General features: G+C 42.7%; 1 protein-coding gene across 1 annotated transcript in view; it reads left to right on the top strand.

Moving 5' to 3' along the window:
- fras1 (Fraser extracellular matrix complex subunit 1) overlaps positions 1-22,546 on the top strand; it is a gene marked incomplete at its 5' end in the record, with an annotated part of 223,559 nt that overhangs the window by 167,188 nt on the left and 33,825 nt on the right. Inside the window, 11 exons of the mRNA XM_079222966.1 lie at positions 8,360-8,476; positions 8,894-9,008; positions 9,712-9,849; positions 12,668-12,700; positions 14,339-14,470; positions 14,673-14,801; positions 15,608-15,861; positions 16,465-16,616; positions 18,082-18,244; positions 18,345-18,477; positions 21,651-21,841. Of these exons, the coding sequence (XP_079079092.1) occupies positions 8,360-8,476; positions 8,894-9,008; positions 9,712-9,849; positions 12,668-12,700; positions 14,339-14,470; positions 14,673-14,801; positions 15,608-15,861; positions 16,465-16,616; positions 18,082-18,244; positions 18,345-18,477; positions 21,651-21,841 (1,557 nt within the window). The remainder of the gene's footprint in view (positions 1-8,359; positions 8,477-8,893; positions 9,009-9,711; positions 9,850-12,667; positions 12,701-14,338; positions 14,471-14,672; positions 14,802-15,607; positions 15,862-16,464; positions 16,617-18,081; positions 18,245-18,344; positions 18,478-21,650; positions 21,842-22,546) is intronic.

Here is a 22,546-nt window from a genome sequence, read left to right as displayed (position 1 = left end):
GCAGAGAGGGGGATACTTCTTGTCATATTTAGCTATTACTAAGGGCGTTTTAAAAAATCTCATCCTTAGCTTCCAACTAAATTCTCTCCAAGTTGGACTACTTAAACATTTGTGCCAGGACAACCAAGAGCATTCCCAATCATCATCTGCAATCATGATGTTAGCCTCCAATTCCCATTTACTTTTTATATCTAGTGTGTCGATAAATGTATCCATATGAATTCTGCTGTATAAACAAGATATTACATGTTTTGTTTGGATTCGATACTCAGCTATCTCCACCCAGTACTCCTCAAAATTGCCTGGTATGTCTTTAATTTTGTCCCAATCCTTGTGTGTGGTCAAATAGTGTCGAAGTTGGAAATATCGGAATAGATCCTTGGCTTCAATACCATACTTTGCTTGAAGTTGTGCGAAAGCCCTGAGAGTCGTTCCTACAAATAATTGATTTATTGTGGTCAAACCCTTCTCCACCCATTTACTAACACCCCTGTCTAAATTAGCAGGCAGAAAATCACAAAGAGCAGCAATTTTTGTTGCCCTAAATACAGATAATGAGAGGTTTAATACCTTACCTCTTATTTTCCTCCAAACCTTTAATGTATACTTAACCCATTCATTTTATATTTTTAGTTTACTCAATGCCTTTGTCGTCAGAAAGGGGAGTGCTGAGAGTGATGTGCTTACTGAACTTTGCTCTATATGTACTAGTGATGGCGAGATGAAGCTTCCTGAAGCATTAAAGCTTTCCATCCAATTGGTTCGCTCATGTGCCGAAGCTTCATGGGGCTTCATTTGCTCTACTGCGCCACCAAGTGGACAATATATGTAAAACAGGCAGAGTGATCATAAGACACCATGGCTTTGGTGTGTGAGGCTTTAAATTGAATAAATTATGTTTGTGACGCCAATACATCAATTATTAACTTATTATTATTGTGTCTATCTTTATGATATATTGGCGGGGTCAAAATCAAAACTCGAAACAAATTGGGAGAGGGTTGTGATGTGACTGTGGGTCAGTGGTTAGAATATCCGACTTTCAGTCAGAGCAGCGGTGTTTCGAGCCTCGGCTCTGTTAGTCCATGTTGATGAGTACAATTCTTTAAGTAAAAATAAGAACTTTTCCACAGTGCTGGGCTTTTTGAGACTATTTCGCCTGCTTTATAAAATACCCTTTCACGGACACACATGAAGCTGGTACAGAGAGGAAGGGGTAAATCCATTGAGTTTCGCTGCCCCTTATATTTCAATTCGCACGGCAAACACACAAACCATTTTCTGAATCAGTCACGTGGTGCGGGCGGCTCGCGAGGCTTCGAACGTCACCGCATACGTCATCGAGACAAGCCTCGATACGCACTTCACCAAAATCGACCTGGATTACTCGACACGCGCATCGAAGCCTCGACACGAAAGGACACATCACTAATATGTACCCATTTTGTATCCATATCCAATCTCATCCAGGAGATCAATACTCTAAGTTGTGCTGCCCAGTAATAACTTCTGAAATGAGGCAAAGATAAACCGCCCTTCTCTTTCCGTAAGCAAAGAACTTTGAGTCTCACTCTAGGCCTCTTGTTCTGCCATATGAATCAGGAAACAAGCCTATCTAAGAGCTTTAAAGTAGAAACCGGGACAGCAATCGGAAGAGAGCAAAAGAGAAATAACAGCCTTGGCAGAACATTCATCCTAATGGTTTCTACTCTCCCAACCAAGGAAAGGGGAAGCATCTCCCACCTTTCCAGGTCCTTTTTGATCTGGGAAATAAGTTTGTCATAGTTTGCGCTGTATAATTTAGAAGCAATAGGAGTCAAAATCACCATGAAATGCCTAAAGCCCCCCTTTGACCATCTAAATCTCGCAAGTCTGTCCAATTGTGTAGGCCAGCTTCCTGTAATCATCATTGCTTCCGATTTCCCCTCATTAACTTTATGTCCTGAAACTTCCCCATAGTTCCTCAGACATTGCATAACCGCTGGTATAGAGGACAATGGATTTCTTATAAACAACAGGATATCATCCGCAAACAACGATATCTTATGCATCATGCCCCCCTCATCTACTATACCTTTAATTTGATCATTACTCCTTATTAACTCAGCCAGCGGTTCAATACTCAGTGCAAACAAAATTGGAGACACTGGATTTCCCTGCCGAACCCCCTTCTTAAGTTTAAAGAATTGAGAGCAGTGTCCGTTAACCCTAACTCTAGATATTGGGTCTTTATTTAGAGTGTTAATCCATCTAATAAATGTCCAATTAAATCCCATTCGTTCCATAGTATAATTTAAATACGACCAGTCCACCCTATCAAACGCCTTCTCTGCGTCCAGACTGAGAAGCATTGAAGGACAGGCCGAGTCTCTTGCTACTGATTGTAAGTTTAGAACTCTTCTAATATTATTTGCACCTTGACGACCCGGTATAAACCCCGTCTGATCAGGATTGATTAACTTCCCAAGGTATTTCTGCATTCTATTCGCCAGTATAGAACTAAGAATCTTTACATCACTTCCAAGCAGACTAATTGGCCTATAGGCGCCACACTCTAGTGGATCCTTCCCCTCTTTGTGTATGACTGTTATCACGGCCTCTGACCAACTTTTGGGTGGGTCATTTTCCTGTAAAGCATAGTTAAAGACAATGCTTAGGCACAAGCTCCTTCACAAAGGCACACAAAGCCTAGGCACAAGCTCCTTCATAAAGGTCTTGTAAAATTCACCTGGCAGACCATCTGTTCCCAGAGATTTATTATTTTTCAGAGATCCAATGATCCCTTCAATTTCACTTTCTAAAATTGGGGCTGTCAACTCTTCCGCCTCTGCTTCCGATAGCTTTACTAAATTAAGATCCTTAAATATTCCCTCCATTTTCACTATGCTTGGAGCTTCCTCTGGTGCATCGCAAAGATTCTTGTAAAAAGTTTGAAATGCCCCTGCCACCTCAACTGGATGTGAAACCTCAGCTAGGATGTTGGATGCCTTATTTTAGGAACAATACGGTTTGATTGCTCTTTTCGCAACTGAAAGGCAAGTAGCCGGCTTGCTCGATTCTCCATCTCATAATATCTTTGGTTTGTATATCTGAGCGCCCCCTCAGCTTTGCGTGTAAGTAATTCATCCAGAGCAGTTCTACACTCCTGTAGTTGTTCCAATATATGTTTGTCCCCAGTTACTCTACGCTCATGTCACAATCTTTTTATATCACTTTCAAATTGTTTCTCCTTTTCAAGTCTCTGTTTATTTAATTTAACGGCTATTTCAATACATTTCCCTCTCAGCACCGCCTTAGCCCCATCCCAAAGGGTGGAGGGGGATACTGCTCCATTATCATTTATTGCAAAGTATTCTCCTATAGTTTGTTTTAATTGCTCTTGGGATATCGGGTTTGTCAGCAAAGAGATGTTTAATCTCCAGTATTTAAAATGCCTTTCGAAACCCAAGTTTAATTTCAGTCTTACTGGGCCATGATTAGATAGAGTAATAGGTTCCATAACACACTCCTTAATTTTATGAAGGCTCTGCTTTGAGATGCAAATCAGATCAATTCTGGAGTATGACCCATGAACCGTAGACAGAAATGTAAAATCTTTTGCCGTTGGATTCTTGGCTCTCCAGCTATCTACAAGCCCTAACTCTTCCAATATATGTTTTGCAGCTTTTGATTTCCTGCTAGGAGGTCCCTGGTCTGTGGGTAATTTATCTAATTTTGTGTTTAAGACACAATTAAAGTCTCCTACTAAAACTATGGTAGCTTTAGCTTCCCTTGCCAATATGGATGCAATGTCCTTAAAAAACGAAGGATCATCTTCATTCGGAGCATAAATAATCATGATGGTCAGGTCTATTCCACCTATTTTTCCTATGACTGCTATATACCTTCCCTGAATATCCTTTACTTCCCTTTGTACTGCAAGACCGCTGGATCTACTAATCAAAATTGCCACTCCTCTCTTTCTGCTATTTGGACAAGATGCATAGAACACCTGCTCCACCCAATCTCTTCTCAATTTCTTGTGTTCAGCCTCATTTAGGTGAGTTTCCTGTAGTAACCCTATTGAACAATTGATTTTTTTCAACTGAGTTATAATCTTTTTCCTCTTAACGGGATGATTGATACCTTTAACATTATAACTAACAACCCCTAAATCAGACATAAGTAATCTTCTTTCTTGTTTTTTTTTCCTTCCCCTCAAACCCCCTGTGTTTAAAATAAGAAGTTTTACTTCAAAAATGACCTCATTTACTTGTGTGGACTTAACAGACATGTCAAGGATATAAGAACTACAAACAAACATATTTAAATTAACCAAATAAATGGGATGATTGATACCTTTAACATTATTACTAACAACCCCTAAATCAGACATAAGTAATCTTCTTTCTTGTTTTTTTTTTCCTTACCCTCAAACCCCCTGTGTTTAAAATAAGAAGTTTTACTTCAAAAATGACCTCATTTACTTGTGTGGACTTAACAGACATGTCAAGGATATAAGAACTACAAACAAACATATTTAAATTAACCAAATAAACACCTTTGACTTCCAAAAACCCAGCTGGCTGAAGAAATGTGTCCACCAGCCCCTGTTGTATTATAGGCAGACAGAAGAACATGCACAAAGTGCCAACCAAACCAAAGCCCAAAGAAAATAACCAATTCCCGGGTGAGGTTTTCGTCCCATCTTGGGTACTATCATCAAAAAGAAAATGGGAGCCCTTCGCTCTCTCTTACCTTTAATATCACTCACATATACCCATCACTCATATTCAGTGTGACTAGCTGTTTTAAATGTCATATACGGGGATAGATATGTCGTATTCCTGTCCACCGTTAAACTTAGCACTGATTTCCAAAAGTCTGTTAGCGTTACCTGAGCACAAATGTCATTTTCTCAGTCCTTCAGAAAAGAGCGTAGATCAGCGTCCCTCAGAGAAGCGGCTCCTCCACCTCCACCTCCTCCTCCACCTCCTCCTCCTCTCCTCCCGTTCTCCTGCCTTTGCCATGTCGCCCTCGAAAGTTCCCGTTACATCTTCTCTCTCTCACTCACTTGCACCTCTATGCCCAACTCCCCAAGTGTCGGCAGAGCCTCTACCAGCGTTGGAAAAGTTTTCACTCCCGTCTCCAAGGTGACTCTCAGCTGTGCAGGGAAGCGACATCCGGCCCGAATCCCCTTCTCCTTCAGCTGCTTTATAACTCCACGTACCCGCGCTCTTTTCCTCTGTACCTCCGGAGAGTAATCTTGGTCGAAGTATATGAGCTTTCCCTGAAACTGGACTTGTTTCTGCGTCCATGCTTGTCGTAGCACCGCTTCTTTCACGGTATAGTCCTGAAATCTCACAATGATGGAGCGCGGAGGTGCGGTGTTGTCTGGTTTTAGCCCCAAAGATCTGTGCGCCCTCTCAATGTGTACATTAATTTCAGGCGGTAGCTGCAGCGTGTTTTTAATAAGATCTTTAACAAATCCAACCATGTCTCTTTTCTCACTTTCTTCAGGGACTTGATAGATTCTCAGATTGTTGCGGCGCATTCGGTTCTGCAGGTCATCACATAGGTCGGCGAGGGCCGCCTCGCGTCTCACCCGATGTCGGAGCACCCGCTCATGTCGTTGACTAGAGTCCTCAGCTACGCCGACTCTGGTCTCCGTCTCTTCCACCCTGCGTTCGAGTTTCTCCATCCGTTGTTTTAGATCCGTTACCGATGTTTCCAGTCTAGACAGTGAGGCTTTGGTGTCAGTAAACGACTCCTGATTTTCTTTCCTCAATTCTTTCAGTTCTCGAAGTATCTCCGCCATGTTCATTGCTCCTTCTTCCTCACTAGCTTCGCCTGGTGCAACGTTAAACAGCGGCCCTTTTTTCCCTTTTTTCTCTTCTTGGAATTTTTGCTGCTTCCCTGCGTTTCTTTTATCTCTGGACATGCTCATGTCTTACCTCAGGACTAAACTTATCCCATTTATCGTCCGAATATTATTATAATCATGCAAACAGCCAAATCACACCGAGTTTTGCGGGAGCAAACCCTCCTTGCGACTTGCTCAGAACATGGCGTCACCGGAAGTCCAAAGAATGTTCTTTTAAATGCTGCTTTAATATATTTCACACAATAAGGCACAGAAGAACTTCCTCAGCAAGCTGAAATATCTCCTTATTGTTCATGTTAAAGCGAAACGTTTCCTCCTTACGCGTCTAGCGTTGACACAATGTCAACATTATTATTGGGGCCATTACAATGTAATAACCTGCCCGGGGACTACATTTACTTTGAGGTGGAAACTGAAATGTTGATAAATTTGCACTGTCCCTAAATAAATGAATACATACAATTATTTGCAAATGATTGAATTCACAAATAAATACATATTTAGTAAAGGCCCACAACCCTCGTTGTAAATCAAGTGGTATAACATACAATGCATGTCGTTTAAGTTGAATGGAGCCCACTGAATAATCAATCATTTACTTCTGCTGCAACGCCGCCTTCAATGAATCCGGCTGACTCGGCGCGCCGGCTCTCGTGTTAACACCATTACTCGTGATTGGTGGCGCTGACTCCGGGCTTCCTGCAGGCGCTACATCACTCCGGAACTGACTACTCCGCTGACTACTTCGGGAACTTTCTTCCCCACCTTCAAACGCTACGAGAGTGACAGGAACGAGCCGCCGCCGCCGCAGCAGAATAAGCAAGAGGCTCGGAGAAGGAACGAGCCGAGGCTGCTGCTGTCGCTGGTGTGCGTCAGGGGCCAAAACCAGTTCAAGCTACACGTCGGGGAGGCAAAGAGAAAATAGAGCACCAGTAACACAGCGGGAAACTGTTTACTTTCAGTAGCGAGTAACACAATCTTAAATTGTAATTTAAATCATCTTCTGCGTTGTTAGCGAGCTCACATACAGAGGTCAGAGGTCATGGGCTCGGCACAGCGATGGAGAGAAGAAGTTTCAAGTCATTTATTGTCACATTATCAACAATTAAAGAGGAGCAGCTGTGAGTAATCTGCATATTTTTGTGCACATTTTAAAGAACATTAAAATATTTTGAAATCTTTCTCACTTGAGGTGATATATGTATATATACATATATATATGTATATATACACATACATACATATATATACGTATATATGTATATATATACATATATATATATACGTATATATATGTATATACGTATATATATATATATGTATATATATATATACGTATATATATATGTGTGTGGGCAACTATGGCTCAGTGGTGAGCAGGGTCGTCCTTCAGTCAGAGCATCGGTGGTTCAATCCCCGGCTCTGCTAGCCCATGTTGATTTGAGCAATACACTTAACCCGAAATGAATGGTTGATAATCTGATGTGGCACCTTGCATGGTAGCTCCTCTCATCAATGGGTGAATGATGTCATGTAGTGTTGAAGCACTTTGAGTGGTCAGAAGACTAGAAAAGCGCTCCACAAGTACGGGTCCATTTAGGTTCTTCGCTCCAAACAACCTGATGGGAAGACACCTGATTAGCATTTCCCATTTTTTTATTTTGCACAATATCAAAAGTTTGTTTAAAGTGGAAACACGACTAATGGCAATAAAAAACGTAGAAAGAAAATGTGCAAGTAAAATAGCCTAAGAGATAAAATAATGCAAAAGTTAAAATATAGGAATGAGATTTAACATATGATATGTATTAATATTGAATTGATATAAAATACAGTAATATATACTGTAATATATGTATTACAGTTCATTCACTTTGCAATTACTGTATTTTATATATATATATGAACGAGGCACCCCCGAGGCTCTTTCTGTGCCCTTTTATTCACTTTACTCTTGGAAAACGATTTTTTATGGATTTAACAGAGAGATTTAAAGTAATCAGGGGTGTAATTGTCTTCAGTAAGAGAATAACTGCTCGAACACTGGACACAGATTAGCACTTAAACATGGTCAGCAGGGCAACGAGATCATTACGCTGAATTGTACTCACATTGCCGTCTCCGTTATTCATATTCTTGCGGTTTCCACAGTGATTTATGGACAGAAACCCATTCGGCCTCGTGGGTTTTTTCAACCCTGCAGCCCTGATGCCAGGTCCACTTTCACGCTGTCATCAACATCTGTTGTATCTCACTCCTGGTGATAAATATATATATACATATATACAATACAAAAGCCAGAGAGCAGAGAGAAAAAAACTTGTGCTGCAGATAAAGACTTCAAACTTCAAGATAAGAGAAGTTTAGAGTGAGAAGAGGGGGGCGATAAGGGGAAAGGAACGCTGAGTATATCGTCTTGAAGATTTATAACGTATACAATCTGTATTATAAAGAGAGTGTGTGTGTGTGTGTGTGTGTGTGTGTGTGTGTTTGCAGGTTTCCACAGAGGCGGCGCCGGTCCAACAGAGAGACGCCCAGACCTTCACCATCGGAGTCCTGCCTCAGATCCCAGGATTCCCCCAGCTGGCCCCCGACTGCGACCTGCAGGTCACGGTGAGGGATACAAAAAAAAATAAAAAATCATCAAACCAACGTCATCAAACATATGAGCGTGCATGTTGAAGACAGGTGTGTCGTTCACCCCCCGACCATCCCGTAAGCGACCACTGGACCGTATTTTAAAAGTGAATCAAGTCAACCCTCTGAGTCGAACATTTCTTGATGAAATATTGATAGTAAAAAAAAATGTTTTATGTATTTCCTAATTTTGAAAAAGAAAAGTTGCTGGTGGTTCTGTGGTTTGTTTTCTATGTGTTTGTGCGTATGGATCCCTCAGTTATAATCACAAGTGGTAGCTCTTGTTTTACCTTTGTTCTCACCTCAGCTGTGTGTGTGTGTGTGTGTGTGTGTGTGTTTGCGCGTGTGTGTGTGTGAGCGTGTGCGCGCGTGTGTGTGTGTGTGTGTGTGCAGGCTCTGGAGGATCGGGTGACGCCGATAACACCTTCAGCTCTGTCCTTTGTCGACTCTGAGACGCCCAGCGAGAAGCTCATCTACAACATCACCAAACCGCTACCGCAGGGACAAGGTCAGACACACACACACACACACACACACACACACACACACACACACACACACACACACCGTAGACTGTAAATATATGTGGAAGAAAGAAACTGAAGCCCAAGCCTCTATATTGCCCACCTGGCTGGCTGCGGTATTGATCATAAACCCGCCCCCTCCATGTTAGGATAGGACTTCATAATTCATAAATGTTGTCTATAGACTTATTGTGTTTAGTTAATATGTCTTTATTGCCCAAAGAGTTACCGTGGTGCTAAGCATCGACTGTGTAACAGAGGACGTAGACCTCGTGACGTCACCTGTTGGTTTGTGTACTGATGTTTTGAAAGCCTTGAGTTCGGCGTATTTGGCTGTCGCCATTTTGGCTTCTTTGTAACGAGTGAACAGGAAGTGACCATATCTGAACTGAGGAGTCACGTAGAGACGGCGTATACGTCTCTGGTAGCGACCTGTCAATCACCTTGTAGCCCCGTCTGTTTGACTCTAATGGACCATCATTTACTAAATGCTGTATTAAAGAAGACTTGGCTTTAAATGCTGTATGACAACAGCCTGATGACACACACACACACACACACACACGCTGAGCTTTTCCCTCATAATGTGAGAAGAGTAAAAGGATTAAGATCTAAGTTCTGTCGGGGATGCTCGTGGCCAACAATTTAAATCAAGTGTGAATCTAAAGTCTCTCGTCTCGCCTCCAGGCGCCATCGAGCATCTGGACAGACCGTACGCGGCGGTGAAACACTTCACGCAGGCCGACGTCAACAACGGGAAGCTCCTGTACAGACCACCGCAGGCCCCTTCACACCTGCAGGAGCTCTACCAGTACTCCTTCATCGGTGAGACACGCACACACACACACACACACACACACACACACACACACACACACACACACAAACACTTCCAACAGGCTATTCTATTCAATATTAAATGAATAAATAAATATGGCTATGCCACACATCCTGATTTGAATATGTGGGGCAATAAATATATAAATAATAAAATATGAAATTATAGATATGAGTCAATATAGTTCATATACACTCACCTAAAGGATTATTAGGAACACCTGTTCAATTTCTCATTAATGCAATTATCTAATCAACCAATCACATGGCAGTTGCTTCAATGCATTTAGGGGTGTGGTCCTGGTCAAGACAATCTCCTGAACTCCAAACTGAATGTCAGAATGGGAAAGAAAGGTGATTTAAGCAATTTTGAGCGTGGCATTGTTGTTGGTGCCAGACGGGCCGGTCTGAGTATTTCACAATCTGCTCAGTTACTGGGATTTTCACGCACAACCATTTCTAGGGTTTACAAACAATGGTGTGAAAAGGGAAAAACATCCAGTATGCGGCAGTCCTGTGGGCGAAAATGCCTTGTTGATGCTAGAGGTCAGAGGAGAATGGGCCGACTGATTCGAGCTGATATAAGAGCAACTTTGACTGAAATAACCACTCGTTACAACCGAGGTATGCAGCAAAGCATTTGTGAAGCCACAACACGCACAACCTTGAGGCGGATGGGCTACAACAGCAGAAGACCCCACTGGGTACCACTCATCTCCACTACAAATAGGAAAAAGAGGCTACAATTTGCAAGAGCTCACCAAAATTGGACAGTTGAAGACTGGAAAAATGTTGCCTGGTCTGATGAGTCTCGATTTCTGTTGAGACATCCAGATGGTAGAGTCAGAATTTGGCGTAAACAGAATGAGAACATGGATCCATCATGCCTTGTTACCATTGTGCAGGCTGGTGGTGGTGGTGTAATGGTATGGGGGATGCTATCCTATCAATATGGGCCAACATTTCTAAAGAATGCTTTCAGCACCTTGTTGAATCAATGCCACGTAGAATTAAGGCAGTTCTGAAGGCGAAAGGGGGTCAAACACAGTATTATTATGGTGTTCCTAATAATCCTTTAGGTGAGTGTATATATATATATATATATATATATATATGAATAAATAAATATGGCTGTGATATACATTTATATGGCTATGAAATACATCCTGAAATGAATATGTGAGGCAATAAATATATAAATATGTAACTAGTAATATATAAATAAGTTGATATAGTTCAGCTGAAATAAATCAATGACGCAATAAATATATATAAAGTAAATTCTAAATAATTGTCAATATAGTAATAAAATAAATAAATTCATGAATAAATAAATATTTATAAGAAGTAAATCCTGACATAAATAAATGAGGCAATAAATATGTAAAAAAAAAAAAAGAAGTTAAATTACTACTATTTTATTGGATTTTTTATGCCCTGTTCTTCTTACGTATTTTCCTCCTCCACATTCAAATGAACCGGGTGTGGTTATTTCACGGATCACTTTTATTTACATTTATTCATGTCGTCATTGCCTCACTCATTAATTTCAGGATAACGACTTGTTTATGTATTTATTCACGGGCATATTTAATTCAAGCACACTATGTATGTAAACACTCTGATAATTTAATGTAATCAGGAGAACTTGCCATTTCTCATTGCATGATGATATTAGTTAATGATGAGTTTAGGAGATTCTGTATCGAAGTAAAAAAAAGTGTTTTATTGACTCGCCCCTGGAGGTTTACAGTCTGAATAACATAATTCTTTTATTAGTTTATTTCTGCACCGCAGACACACATTGATCTGCAGCTGAGCAACAAGCTCCTCTACGGTTTATTGTTCATAGAGCTGCAGTCTGCCACGACCGGACCTGTCACCAGCTGTCACTCACTTTGGGGTTTCGTCCCTTTGATGTTACACACAAACACTCAGCCAAAGTTTGGTACATTTTTCGTTACGTTAATTAAATTAATTAAAACTCTTAATTGTTCAATCCTGGCTGTCAGGCCTGGACTAAAAGGAGGACCCAGATGCAGGGGATATCCGTACAGGCGCACTTTATTGTTTCCTTAGATCCTCTTCGATGAGTGAAAAAACCATTAGGCTGTGAAAACAACTTTCTCACGAAAACTTCAAACATAAAACGCTCCTGAAGGAGGGAAGAAAAACTGGGAAAAAAACAACTTACGCACAAAAACTTTCGGGAAAATCTAACTGGGACTGTGGATGCGGGCTTTGGTGCATGGGCAAGGAAAAACACTTTGGCACAGGACAGAGGGAAGACGCAGACTATAAGCACATGAGGGTAATGGGGAACAGGTGGAACCACTCTGGGATCAGGGGAGACAATCAGACCAGTGACACATGAGGAAGGGCAAGTGACCTGAAACGAGAGGAGAGTCAGGCTTCAAAATAAAACAGGAAGTTACGAGACAAAAACCCCAGACAAGACAACCCTCACCGTGGTGTGACACTGGCTCATTCACTGAACACCCTCACCTCAGTTCACATGATGAATATTTAAACAGGAAGAGTGGTAATTTAACTGTTTAAAACAAAATTCAAAGTAAATCGTTTATTAAAACGTGAGCCAATAATCCGAGATCAAAGATGACTTTAGTTTCTCCTAATCTGAGTGTGTGGTGCTCCAGAGGGGAAGCTTTGCATCAGTAAATCCTCCACATCGCCTCCTGACTTCCATGCGTCATCCTGCTTCGTTTGTATGCTCCGCCCGGAAAATATAACTTTTATCACCTCACAGCTCTAAAAGTTCTCATTTATTTTCATTTTTTTCTAACAGGTCTGCCGGAGTCGCTGAGCGTCTATTTCACAGGTGAATACGTCATCTTTCTCAGTTTAGAAAAGAGGAGGAGGAGGAGGAGGAGGAGGAGGCAATTAGTTTCCTATCTCCTACTCTTTTTTTCTTCTTCCACCTCATCTCTTCTTTTCCACACTAAATCCTCTTCATCCTCAGTCTTCTCCTCCTGGCTACTCCCGTCTACCACCGATGTCTCTCTGACCAAAGTATTTCTCTCCTCTCTCTCCTCTTTCCTCTCTCCCCTTTCCTCACCCCTTTCTCTTATCTCCCCTCTTTCCTCTTCGTCTCTCCCCTCTCTCCTGCTCCTTAATCTCCGTGTGTTTTCATCTTCTTGCTGTGACATTCTCCTTCTCCTCCTTGAGTTGTTCCTCCCTGACCTTAATTTCTCCTTTTCCGCAATTCCCACCTTTTTGATGTTGTCTCCGTCTCGTCCGCCCTCCTCTCTTGATCTTTCCTCTTCTGTTCCCTTCATTTCCGTTTAATCTTCACCATGAATGTCCTTTCTTTCTCTCTCTCCTCTCATTGGGCTTGTTTTCCCTCTTTCTCCTCCTTTTCTTCCTGTTGTTTACGGGCGTTCGGAGAGTGCTTTTCACTTTACTGTAGGCCTTGAGGCACACACACACACACACACACACACACACACACACACACACCATCCATCCTGCTACTCTAAAGATGGCATTTGTTGAAAACTGTTGTTGTAGAAAGTGTAAGTTATCGAGGTACTTCTGAGGTGCTTGTACTTAACTCGTGTATCATTTCTAAAAGGAAAAGTGACGACCGTTTTCCAGTTCAGCGCCTCTCTTGTTTTCACGTTCCATTTTGTGTTTTTTGTTTTGCACTGTGATATGAAAAACTAATTGAAGGATTAAACGGTTATGCAAAACTCATTATTTGGAGCTAGAGTTGCAACATTGAAAGAATAAATGAATATAAAAATATTTTTAGCCGGCAGTATTTACAATGTCATAAGTAGACATAATTATAAACTCTTCTCTGATCCCAGATAAATAAACATAATTCACACTTTTACGCTGTGTCATTCAAAATCAATCGCATGTGTGTCATGTGTCATTCAATATCGTTAAATTGATAGATGCATGAATAAATATATTCAATAAATATGGATATTAAATTATATATATATATAAATATATATATATACATATAAATACATAGATATAAAGATAAGAATACACATATATGTATATATATAAATACATATATATGAATAAAGATATAAATACATATACATACATATTTTTATATCTGAATGAGATACTTGGCTTCTTGTACTTTCTTTGGTGAGTTGAAGTAACAAACAGAGCCGATAAAGCTGCAAACGTTTGACGCGTGTCACAAGTTTCCTCCTAATTCTCTGATGAATTGTTGAAGCAGTTCGGTTCATTTATTCTTGCGAGATTTTTAATGAACAGCTCCTGTGATCATGTGCTTTCCTTTTTCCCTCTTATTAATAATCTTGTGTTTGGTGATTCCACACAAGGAAGCTGATTATGTGTTCCTCGGTTAACGAGCTGTGGAGATAATAAGCATCTGTTTGTTTTAGGAACTCTTTGCTTATCTGATTATGTTCCTTCTGTCTATTTCCTCGCTGTGCGTGTTTGACCTTCACGGTCTCTTTGGGGGTCACAGTGTCGGACGGCGAGCACACAACTCCTGAGCTGGACTTTGCCGTGCTGCTGCTGTCCAACCATCAGCAGCCGCCGCTGTTTCAGGTTCTGGACCCGCTGCTGGAGGTCGGCCTGGGAGGACAGGCCTCCATAGGTAAGAGACACACACACACACACACACACAAACCTCTGATACGACAGCCTTTGGGGAAGAGTGAGTGATGAAGTGGTCTGTGTGAGGTAATGAGCTTTGAAGACACTCTTTCTTCTGTGTGTGTGTGTGTGTGTGTGTGTGTGTGTGTGTGTGTGTGTGTGTGTGCGTGTGCGTGTGCGTGTGCGTGTGTGCGTGTGTGCAGGCGGTCAGCAGCTGGCAGTGAGTGACGCTGACACAGCTCCGGACGAGCTGGAGTTCGAGCTGGTGGAGGCTCCCGTCCACGGGGAGCTGGTCAGGACCGACGGCAACACACACGTCAGCATGGCCAACGGTGAGGCGCCACGCTCACATGACTCACACACGTTGGCAACGACACAACTACTGACTCAACTGAAACAAAGTGGATGTTTAGCAGGAAAGTTGAGAAAACTTTGAAAAAACCAAGAAGTTTACCAGCAAATCTTTAGTTGCTCACAATATCTGTAGTTGCTCCAAAAACTTTGCAGTTGCATTGAGGCATACGGGGACTCAAACCAACAGTGAAAACCAAAAACACACAAACACACACACACACACACTTGCTCTCACACTTTAGAAACACACACACTTGCGCTGACACTTTAGAAACACACACACACACACTTTAGAAACACACACACTTGCACTCACACTTTAGAAACACACACACTTGCACTTACACTTTAGAAACACACACACCAGTGCTCACACTTTAGAAACACACATACTTGCACTCACACTTTAGAAACACACACACACACACACCTGCGCTCACACTTTAGAAACACACACACACACACACACACACCTGCGCTCACACTTTAGAAACACACACACACCTGCGCTCACACTTTAGAAACACACACACACACACACCTGCGCTCACACTTTAGAAACACACACACACACACACCTGCGCTTACACTTTAGAAACACACACACCTGCGCTCACACTTTAGAAACACACACACTTGCGCTCACACTTTAGAAACACACACACACACACACACCTGCGCTCACACTTTAGAAACACACACACACACACACACACACACCTGCGCTCACACTTTAGAAACACACACACACACACCTGCGCTCACGCCTTCTCCGCCCCGTCAGGTGACATCTTCACCTTCGGCGACGTCACCCGCAACGTGCTGCTCTACCGACACGCCGGTCTCACCGGCCAGGAGGACGCCATGACTTTCTCCGTGAGCGACGGCATCTCCATGGCGACCACGGCGGTGCAGGTGGTGGTGGTGATGCCGGGCGCCGGCGGTGACGGGCCCCAGCGAGACCCGGCGGCCACGCTGTCACTGGAAGTGGGTCAGAAAAGCAGCACCGTGATCGGACGCTCACACCTGGCCTACAGCGTGAGAACGATTTCCTGTTACGTCCCTCTTCATGTTCCCACGCTTTAAGGCTTTAGTGAGAACCATTTTGACAAGGACACGTATGAAGTATGTTTTTAAATACATCTGATTATGTCTTCTTTACTTTGTGTAAGTATGTAGTTATATATACACTTTTTTGTTTTTAAATCCACATTTTTCACTTTCTTTGAGCAGGAAACAGCAAATCTTCTCCTCCTGGCTCAATGAAAGCTCAGCAAAAAAGTATCCTGGGAAATGTAGTATACATACAATTGAAGTACATTATACTTTTGCATACTCTGCAAGTTTTTAGCGAGTAGAGCACCATTAACACACAGAGTGAATCATAGCAGTGAGCTGTTCAAACATAAAGAAGTGTCAACTATTTCAGATTGTTCTTCTTTACGTTAGCTGTCGACTTTTGTTCTGATCGAGGCCCTTTATTGGTCGACGTGACCTCCCTCTGAGGATCTGAGCTTTGTTTTGCCGTTGAGATGAATTTGAGATCACAGTAAAACAAAACTTTAGAAGAAGCAGGACTTGTTACGCAGAGGCAGAAGGATTCCACGACCCATGAGCTCTCGTTCTGCGTCCCCCTCGTAGGACGACGCGTCGCCAGACGAGCAGATCCAGATCCAGCTGGTGTCGGTGCCGATGTACGGCATCCTGACCCGGAGCGAGTCGCAGCAGGAGCCCCAGGAGCTGAGGGAGTACTCCTCCTTCACCATGGAGGACGTCAGCGAGCGCCGCATCAGGCAGGTTTAAGAGACGTTTAAGGAGTCCGTGAGACTCCATCATTTCACTGCGTCTTTATCAAATAGCTCTTACAATCAGAAAGTGTTTTACTTCTCTTCAAAGGGTCGGGAGTCTCTAAAAATGTGCAGATGAAAAGCAACCAGATGAATATCCTTGGTTTCAGTTCCCCTCGATGGTTTCAATTCTACTCCAGAGGCTTATAAAAGCAGAATATCAGCAAGAATGACTTTCAAAAAGCCAGAAGCAGTCATTGTATCAGCAGTAAAGGTTCACAAGGGTCCACGGGAGGGAAGAGACTGAATTAGCACCTTTTTTTTCTTTTTAGTTCTTACTAAAAAGTAAAATGCTCAAGGAGTTCTGTTCACAGCTCCCTCTTGATTTTCTCTTTTTAAGGAACCTCTGAATCAGGATGCCAATTTTTCAAGACTTTGTTTTCACCTTAAACCTGCAGACATGTTGAGTTCATCCAGTGGGTTTTAAAAGTGTTTCATAACATTACAAACCTGCAGGAGAGTGAAGAATCCTTCAAAAGAAAGTTAAACCACTCAGAGTAAAGTCAAGAGCAGGGAAGAGTGATCTGCTTTTGGTGTCTCTGAGGTACCGGCGGGTTGTGTGAGCTTTTAATAAAGAGGCTGTTAGCGATGTGGAGGCCACTCCGCAAAAGATGAAACGGGCTTTGTACCTGTTGCACAGAAAACTTAGAAGTTGTTGCACAAAAAACATAGAAGTTTGTTGCACAGAAAACATAGAAGTTGTTGCACAGAAAACTCGGTAGCTTTGCGGGTTCTTCCGCTGCAGTCATGATGAGACTGTGATTGCAGCCGGAGTCGGCGGGGTGGCGTTCCCTTTGGCAGCTCGGCAGTTTGTCTCTTCAATCTAACGCGTCTCCTCACGAGACGAGTGCTCTGCCAACATTAACGTCAGTGAGAACCCAGCAAGAAAACAAACGAATTAGCCAGAAATCATTTAGTAACTCCCCCACATTCAGTGACTCAGCCTGATGCCAATTAGCTTTACTTTGATATTACCTGCAATAGCCCCATTTGAAAGGCGCCGAGATGAAATATAAATATCCTCGCTCTAACTGCTTCATTTCCATAACGCGGGCCCTTATTAGCCCGATCCTCCAGGGGGGTGGGGGCAATCTGCAAATCGCCCGTATTAGTATTGTCGTTGGGGGCTCGTACGAACAAGAGCCGGGGAATTGTTTTATGAGAATTAAATGGGATTAGAGCAGAGTGCACCGGTATGGCTTTAAATTTTATTAGTGCTTGGCAGAGATTAGCCGCCGCGTGGTTGTGGGAGGGCTAACACTTTCTTTTCCAAGTCCTCTTATCAGTCCAGGGTTAAGACACATTTATCTTTTCATCGAAGGAGATTTACTGGATCAAACTGAATGAGTTATCAAGCAACAGGAAATCAAAATGCAGCGCCTCCTATCTAACCGCCGTCCCCCGTCTCCAGGTACATTACCTCCCTGGAGACGGGCAGCCAGCCGGTCACCGACATCTTCCACTTTGTCGTCTACGACGCGGACAACAACCGCCTCGACAACCAGATGTGCACCATCACCATCACCTCCGCGCCCAGGCAGCCACCGACGGTCACGGTCCGCAGCGGCATCAAGGTAAGTCCCGCGCTCAAACACACAGGGCCCCCGATTCTGAAGTGATCTGAATCTATGAAATATTACATTTTTATATGAACTTCCGTATTTTGTCGTTAAGGTCCAGGAAGGCGGCCGAGTGCAGCTGTCGACCAATCACATCATAGTGTCGGACCTGGACACGCCCAGGAAGGACCTGCTAGTTTGGCTCGTTAGTCCGCCGAAGTCCGGCTTCATCGAAAACACCAAGAGAGGTGAGAGCTCCTAGTGTGTGTGTGTGTGTGTGTGTGTGTGTGTGTGTGTGTGTGTGTGTGTGTGTGTGTGTGTGTGTGTGTGTATATAGAGTTTGGACAAAGGCCCTGATGCAGGAACAACTCGTACGAACCGATTCGTTCTTCAGTGGCTTCTCACATTCACCAATGTTCTCTTGTTTTAGAATCCTCTCTGAAGGTAAATAAACCCAATGTACGAGGTCCAGTAAGAGTCATGTGACTTCAGACTGCTGTCATCCAGAAATGTGTTTTCCACTAATGGATTGGAGCAATTTGCATTAGAAAATCTAAATTGGCTATTGATGCCAGTGTGCATAACGCGATATGAACAGGGCTACAGATTGAGCCGTTGTTGGAGTCCAAACCTCTGCCTCACGTTCTCTTTTTCCTCAGAGGAATCTTTTTAGATAAAAAAAAAAGTTAAAAAGGAGCTGATGTTTCATTGTGAAAGCAGAATGGAACTAAAAAAAAACGACTTGAATAGGGACAGAAATTACAAAAAGAACACCAGATAGTATTACAGTTGACTTTAATGGAGTATAATAGAGCATAATAGAGTATAATAGAGTATAATAGAGTATAATGGAGTACGTAAACCCATGGATTCTGATAGTACAGCGAAAGCATAAAGGCACGATTCCGAGATATGTCAATCGCATGAACAAAATGCTGCTAACAGTGACAAATGAGGAGTAGAGACGCCGCATACGTCTCTGGTAACGACCTGTCAATCACCATATAGCACCGCCCCTAAAGCATCCCCTGCTTTAAGGTCTGTTTGACTCTAAATGACCATGCGTTACTTAATGAACATCATGCTGTATTGAAGAAGACTTGAAACCATAAACTCATGTTTACAATGTTTACTAAGGGAATAAATCAAGAGAGAAGTAGAGTAATTTACTCATAGACTTCTATACAACAACAGAGGATGGTCAGTAGAGAGAATGCAGCTTTAACACATGGAGCATAGACTTTTATTACCAGAAGCGAAGCCGTAGTAATGCAAATTAGTCGACATGCAAGAAAGAGTCGCCTGTGAAGGACAAACACACGGACTGGGTTATTTATATATCCTCTGCTGCAGTCGACGAGCAGCTGGCTGCCGTCTTCCGTCTCCGTGTCCTTGGCGGCTGCCGGAGCAGAGGGACAGTCGTTGGTATTCAGCAGAGCGGGTCGGCCCGTGTGCGGCGGCTGGACGGTGTCGATGTCCCCCTCAATAACAACCAACGGGAAAGGGTCGTGCGTTGTCGTGCAGCCGTATGCATTAACCCACCTTGTTGACGTGCTGCATCTGCATGGCCACACTGCAGGAACCAAATACAGAATAGAATACACACAAACGTGACGTATTTATATGCAAAAACAGGCACACATACAGGGATGCATTAAAGATGCGTTTTAATTACACCAGCTGGTGCAGAAGCACTTAAACATGCACATATAACATATGTTAATCACGTTTTAAAATAATAGCTTGAGTTGAGGCTGACGATGTCAGTTATTGGTCCATCAATCTGCCCAATTAGAGACATTTTATTACCCAAAAGGCCATATTTCCTTTAAGTCTAAATGAAATGCATGTATCTGCTCTACAAGCTGTGCCTCTTACACCCCACTCTATCCTCAAAGACACTTTTTTTGATGAGTAAAAAGCCACACACGAAAAAACTTTTAATGAGACCTGACCTTTCCTCACCTGACCTTTCCTCTGGCTTCACTGCAAAGAAATGTCCACATTTCCTGGGCTGCCGTGAATTCTCCTGACCGCGTTAACGCTTATTACGGAGGGAGAAACATTTTTTTGGACACTTTGTGGTAGTCTGTCGGTGAACAAAATATGTCTGAAATAATGAAAGGTGTGAAAAGCAGTTATTTTAGACTTCTATTCCTTATACCACCAATATGTTTATTTCACAAGCTGACAGAGGTGGAAAGTGACTTTACTTAAACACTGTAATTGTGTCCATACTTTCATGTACTTTCTTCTCCACTACATTTATTCACAGCTGTAGTTACTCATCACATCTGAACATTGCGTCCCCAAAAACATCTAATTTCCTCCAGCCTGTCTGCTCTCTCATGGCCTCACGACTCAATACAGAGCTGTTGTTTCTCTCCGTCACCGCTCTGGAATCGGCTCATATCGTACAACATTCCACCCCATCAGATATCAGAGGTCAGATAGGAGACTCCCCTCCCTCACCTTATAACCGCCAGACGATGTAGATGTAATTTACTGCTGTGCCTGAAACACACACACACACACACACGCACACACATCATCTATTCCCCGCGGCGCTCTGACACGGGAGACATCCGTCTTCTTCTTTGTCTCGGAAACTCAAGGTTGATTTTTGCTCCTTCGCTCAGACTCCTTTCGAACTGAAGGGAACGGTAAAAGTGTCTCGGGGCATCAATCCTGCGCCCAAACTGCCCGACAATTCGGAATAAAAAGGGAAATAACAAAAAAACACAGTTTGGGGAAAAAGGAGACGAGGTTCACCATCATTCCAGATGTCAGACGTTAAGAAGTGATGGCCGGGTAACGGGGGACTGCTGGTGTTACAGTACGCTAAATGTAGCAACTGTAATGTAAGAGACGAGGGATGGAGAAGCAGTGAACTTGTGTTAAACGTGTGTGTTTTAGGGGAAAAAGCAAACAACCATACATACCCAAATTTATCCCAGTTGAGATGAGTTAACCCTCTGAACTCAAAGCATTTTCGGCCTTGATTTTCTCTACGTTGTCAAAGTCCTGCTCCTTTGTCTTTTGTGCAGAATAACAAAGTTAGAATGCATTAAATCCTAAAAATAGTTGCGTTGAGGATCTGGTTAAAGCAACCGTTTTATTTGGGCCGAAAATGGTAAATGAGACACGGAGAATAAAATGTTTTTGTTAAAATATCCCAATTCTAAGCTTCGTTTTGGTTGCATTTTCTGACAAAGGTTCATCACACATGACGTGTTCAAGGTTCGTCGGAAAGATAATAATCCGACAATGATGATGATTTGTACAGCTCGTGTCTGTGATAAACGGTGTAGTTTTAGCGATTGTTTACAGAAAACATGCCTTTCAATCCCGCTGACAGGTTTTGGGTCTCAAAGGGTAGAGATTTAGATTTCTAATGTCTCTGGATTGTCTCGTCCAGCAGGAGGCTCAGCTGGCGGCTCGCGGGTCGTCACCCCCGAAATGCCTTTCTCCGTGGACGACCTAACGTCCGACCACATCTTCTACGTCCAGGACGGCCAGCACAAAGCTCAGGCCAAACAGGACGTCTTCAGCTTCTACATCAGCGACGGACACAGCCAGACAGAGGCGTTCAACGTCGAAGTTGACATCCAGGTAACTGGTTACTACGGAAGCCCAGAAGGACCAGTGACATTTCTGGTCTTCAGGGGAACTCAAATAAAGGTACTAGATGTTCCTTTATTGTCATGAAAACTCTGTGTCATCAGGAAAAGTTTGAGCTGTTTCAGTTCAGCCGGGACTTTACACTTTCACACGGCAGTGATTTAAAAATTGACCAAACCGCTGTCTTTAATCTGCACGTGATCATAAAGAACAGCTCCGTCCTCAGGCTGTCGGCCTAAAGCAACTCAGCATCCACATCCATCACTTCAGCCGGTTGTAGGTCTTGAGTGGAATTGATGAGGCTGTCAGTTAGCTGTGTGTGTGTGTGTGTGTGTGTGTGTGTGTGTGTGTGTGTGTGTGTGTGTGTGTGTGTGTGTGTGTGTGTGTGTGTGTGTGTGGTGGTAATATATAGAGTGTGTTGAGCAGAAAAATCAATAAGAGAGATTTTATAAATAGACTTAAATGCAGGTTGTTATCTCTCTTTACCACTTTTATTTTTTGAAGAACCTTCAACGAGTTCTGCACCACTTTTCACCATCGATTAATCTCTCGGTCGGTTTCTAGGTTTATCGATCGATGGTTCGGCTCATAAAACGTCAGGAAATAGTGAAAAATGCAATCCATCCAAGCAATCCATCCAAGTTTCCCCAAAAGTCCAAGATGGCATCTTTTAAGTGTCTTGTTTTGTCCAAAACA

This window comes from Taurulus bubalis (assembly GCF_910589615.1).
Source record: "Taurulus bubalis genome assembly, chromosome: 8".
NCBI classification, from domain to species: Eukaryota; Metazoa; Chordata; class Actinopteri; order Perciformes; family Cottidae; genus Taurulus; species Taurulus bubalis.
This window is presented reverse-complemented; position numbering and strand designations above follow the sequence as displayed.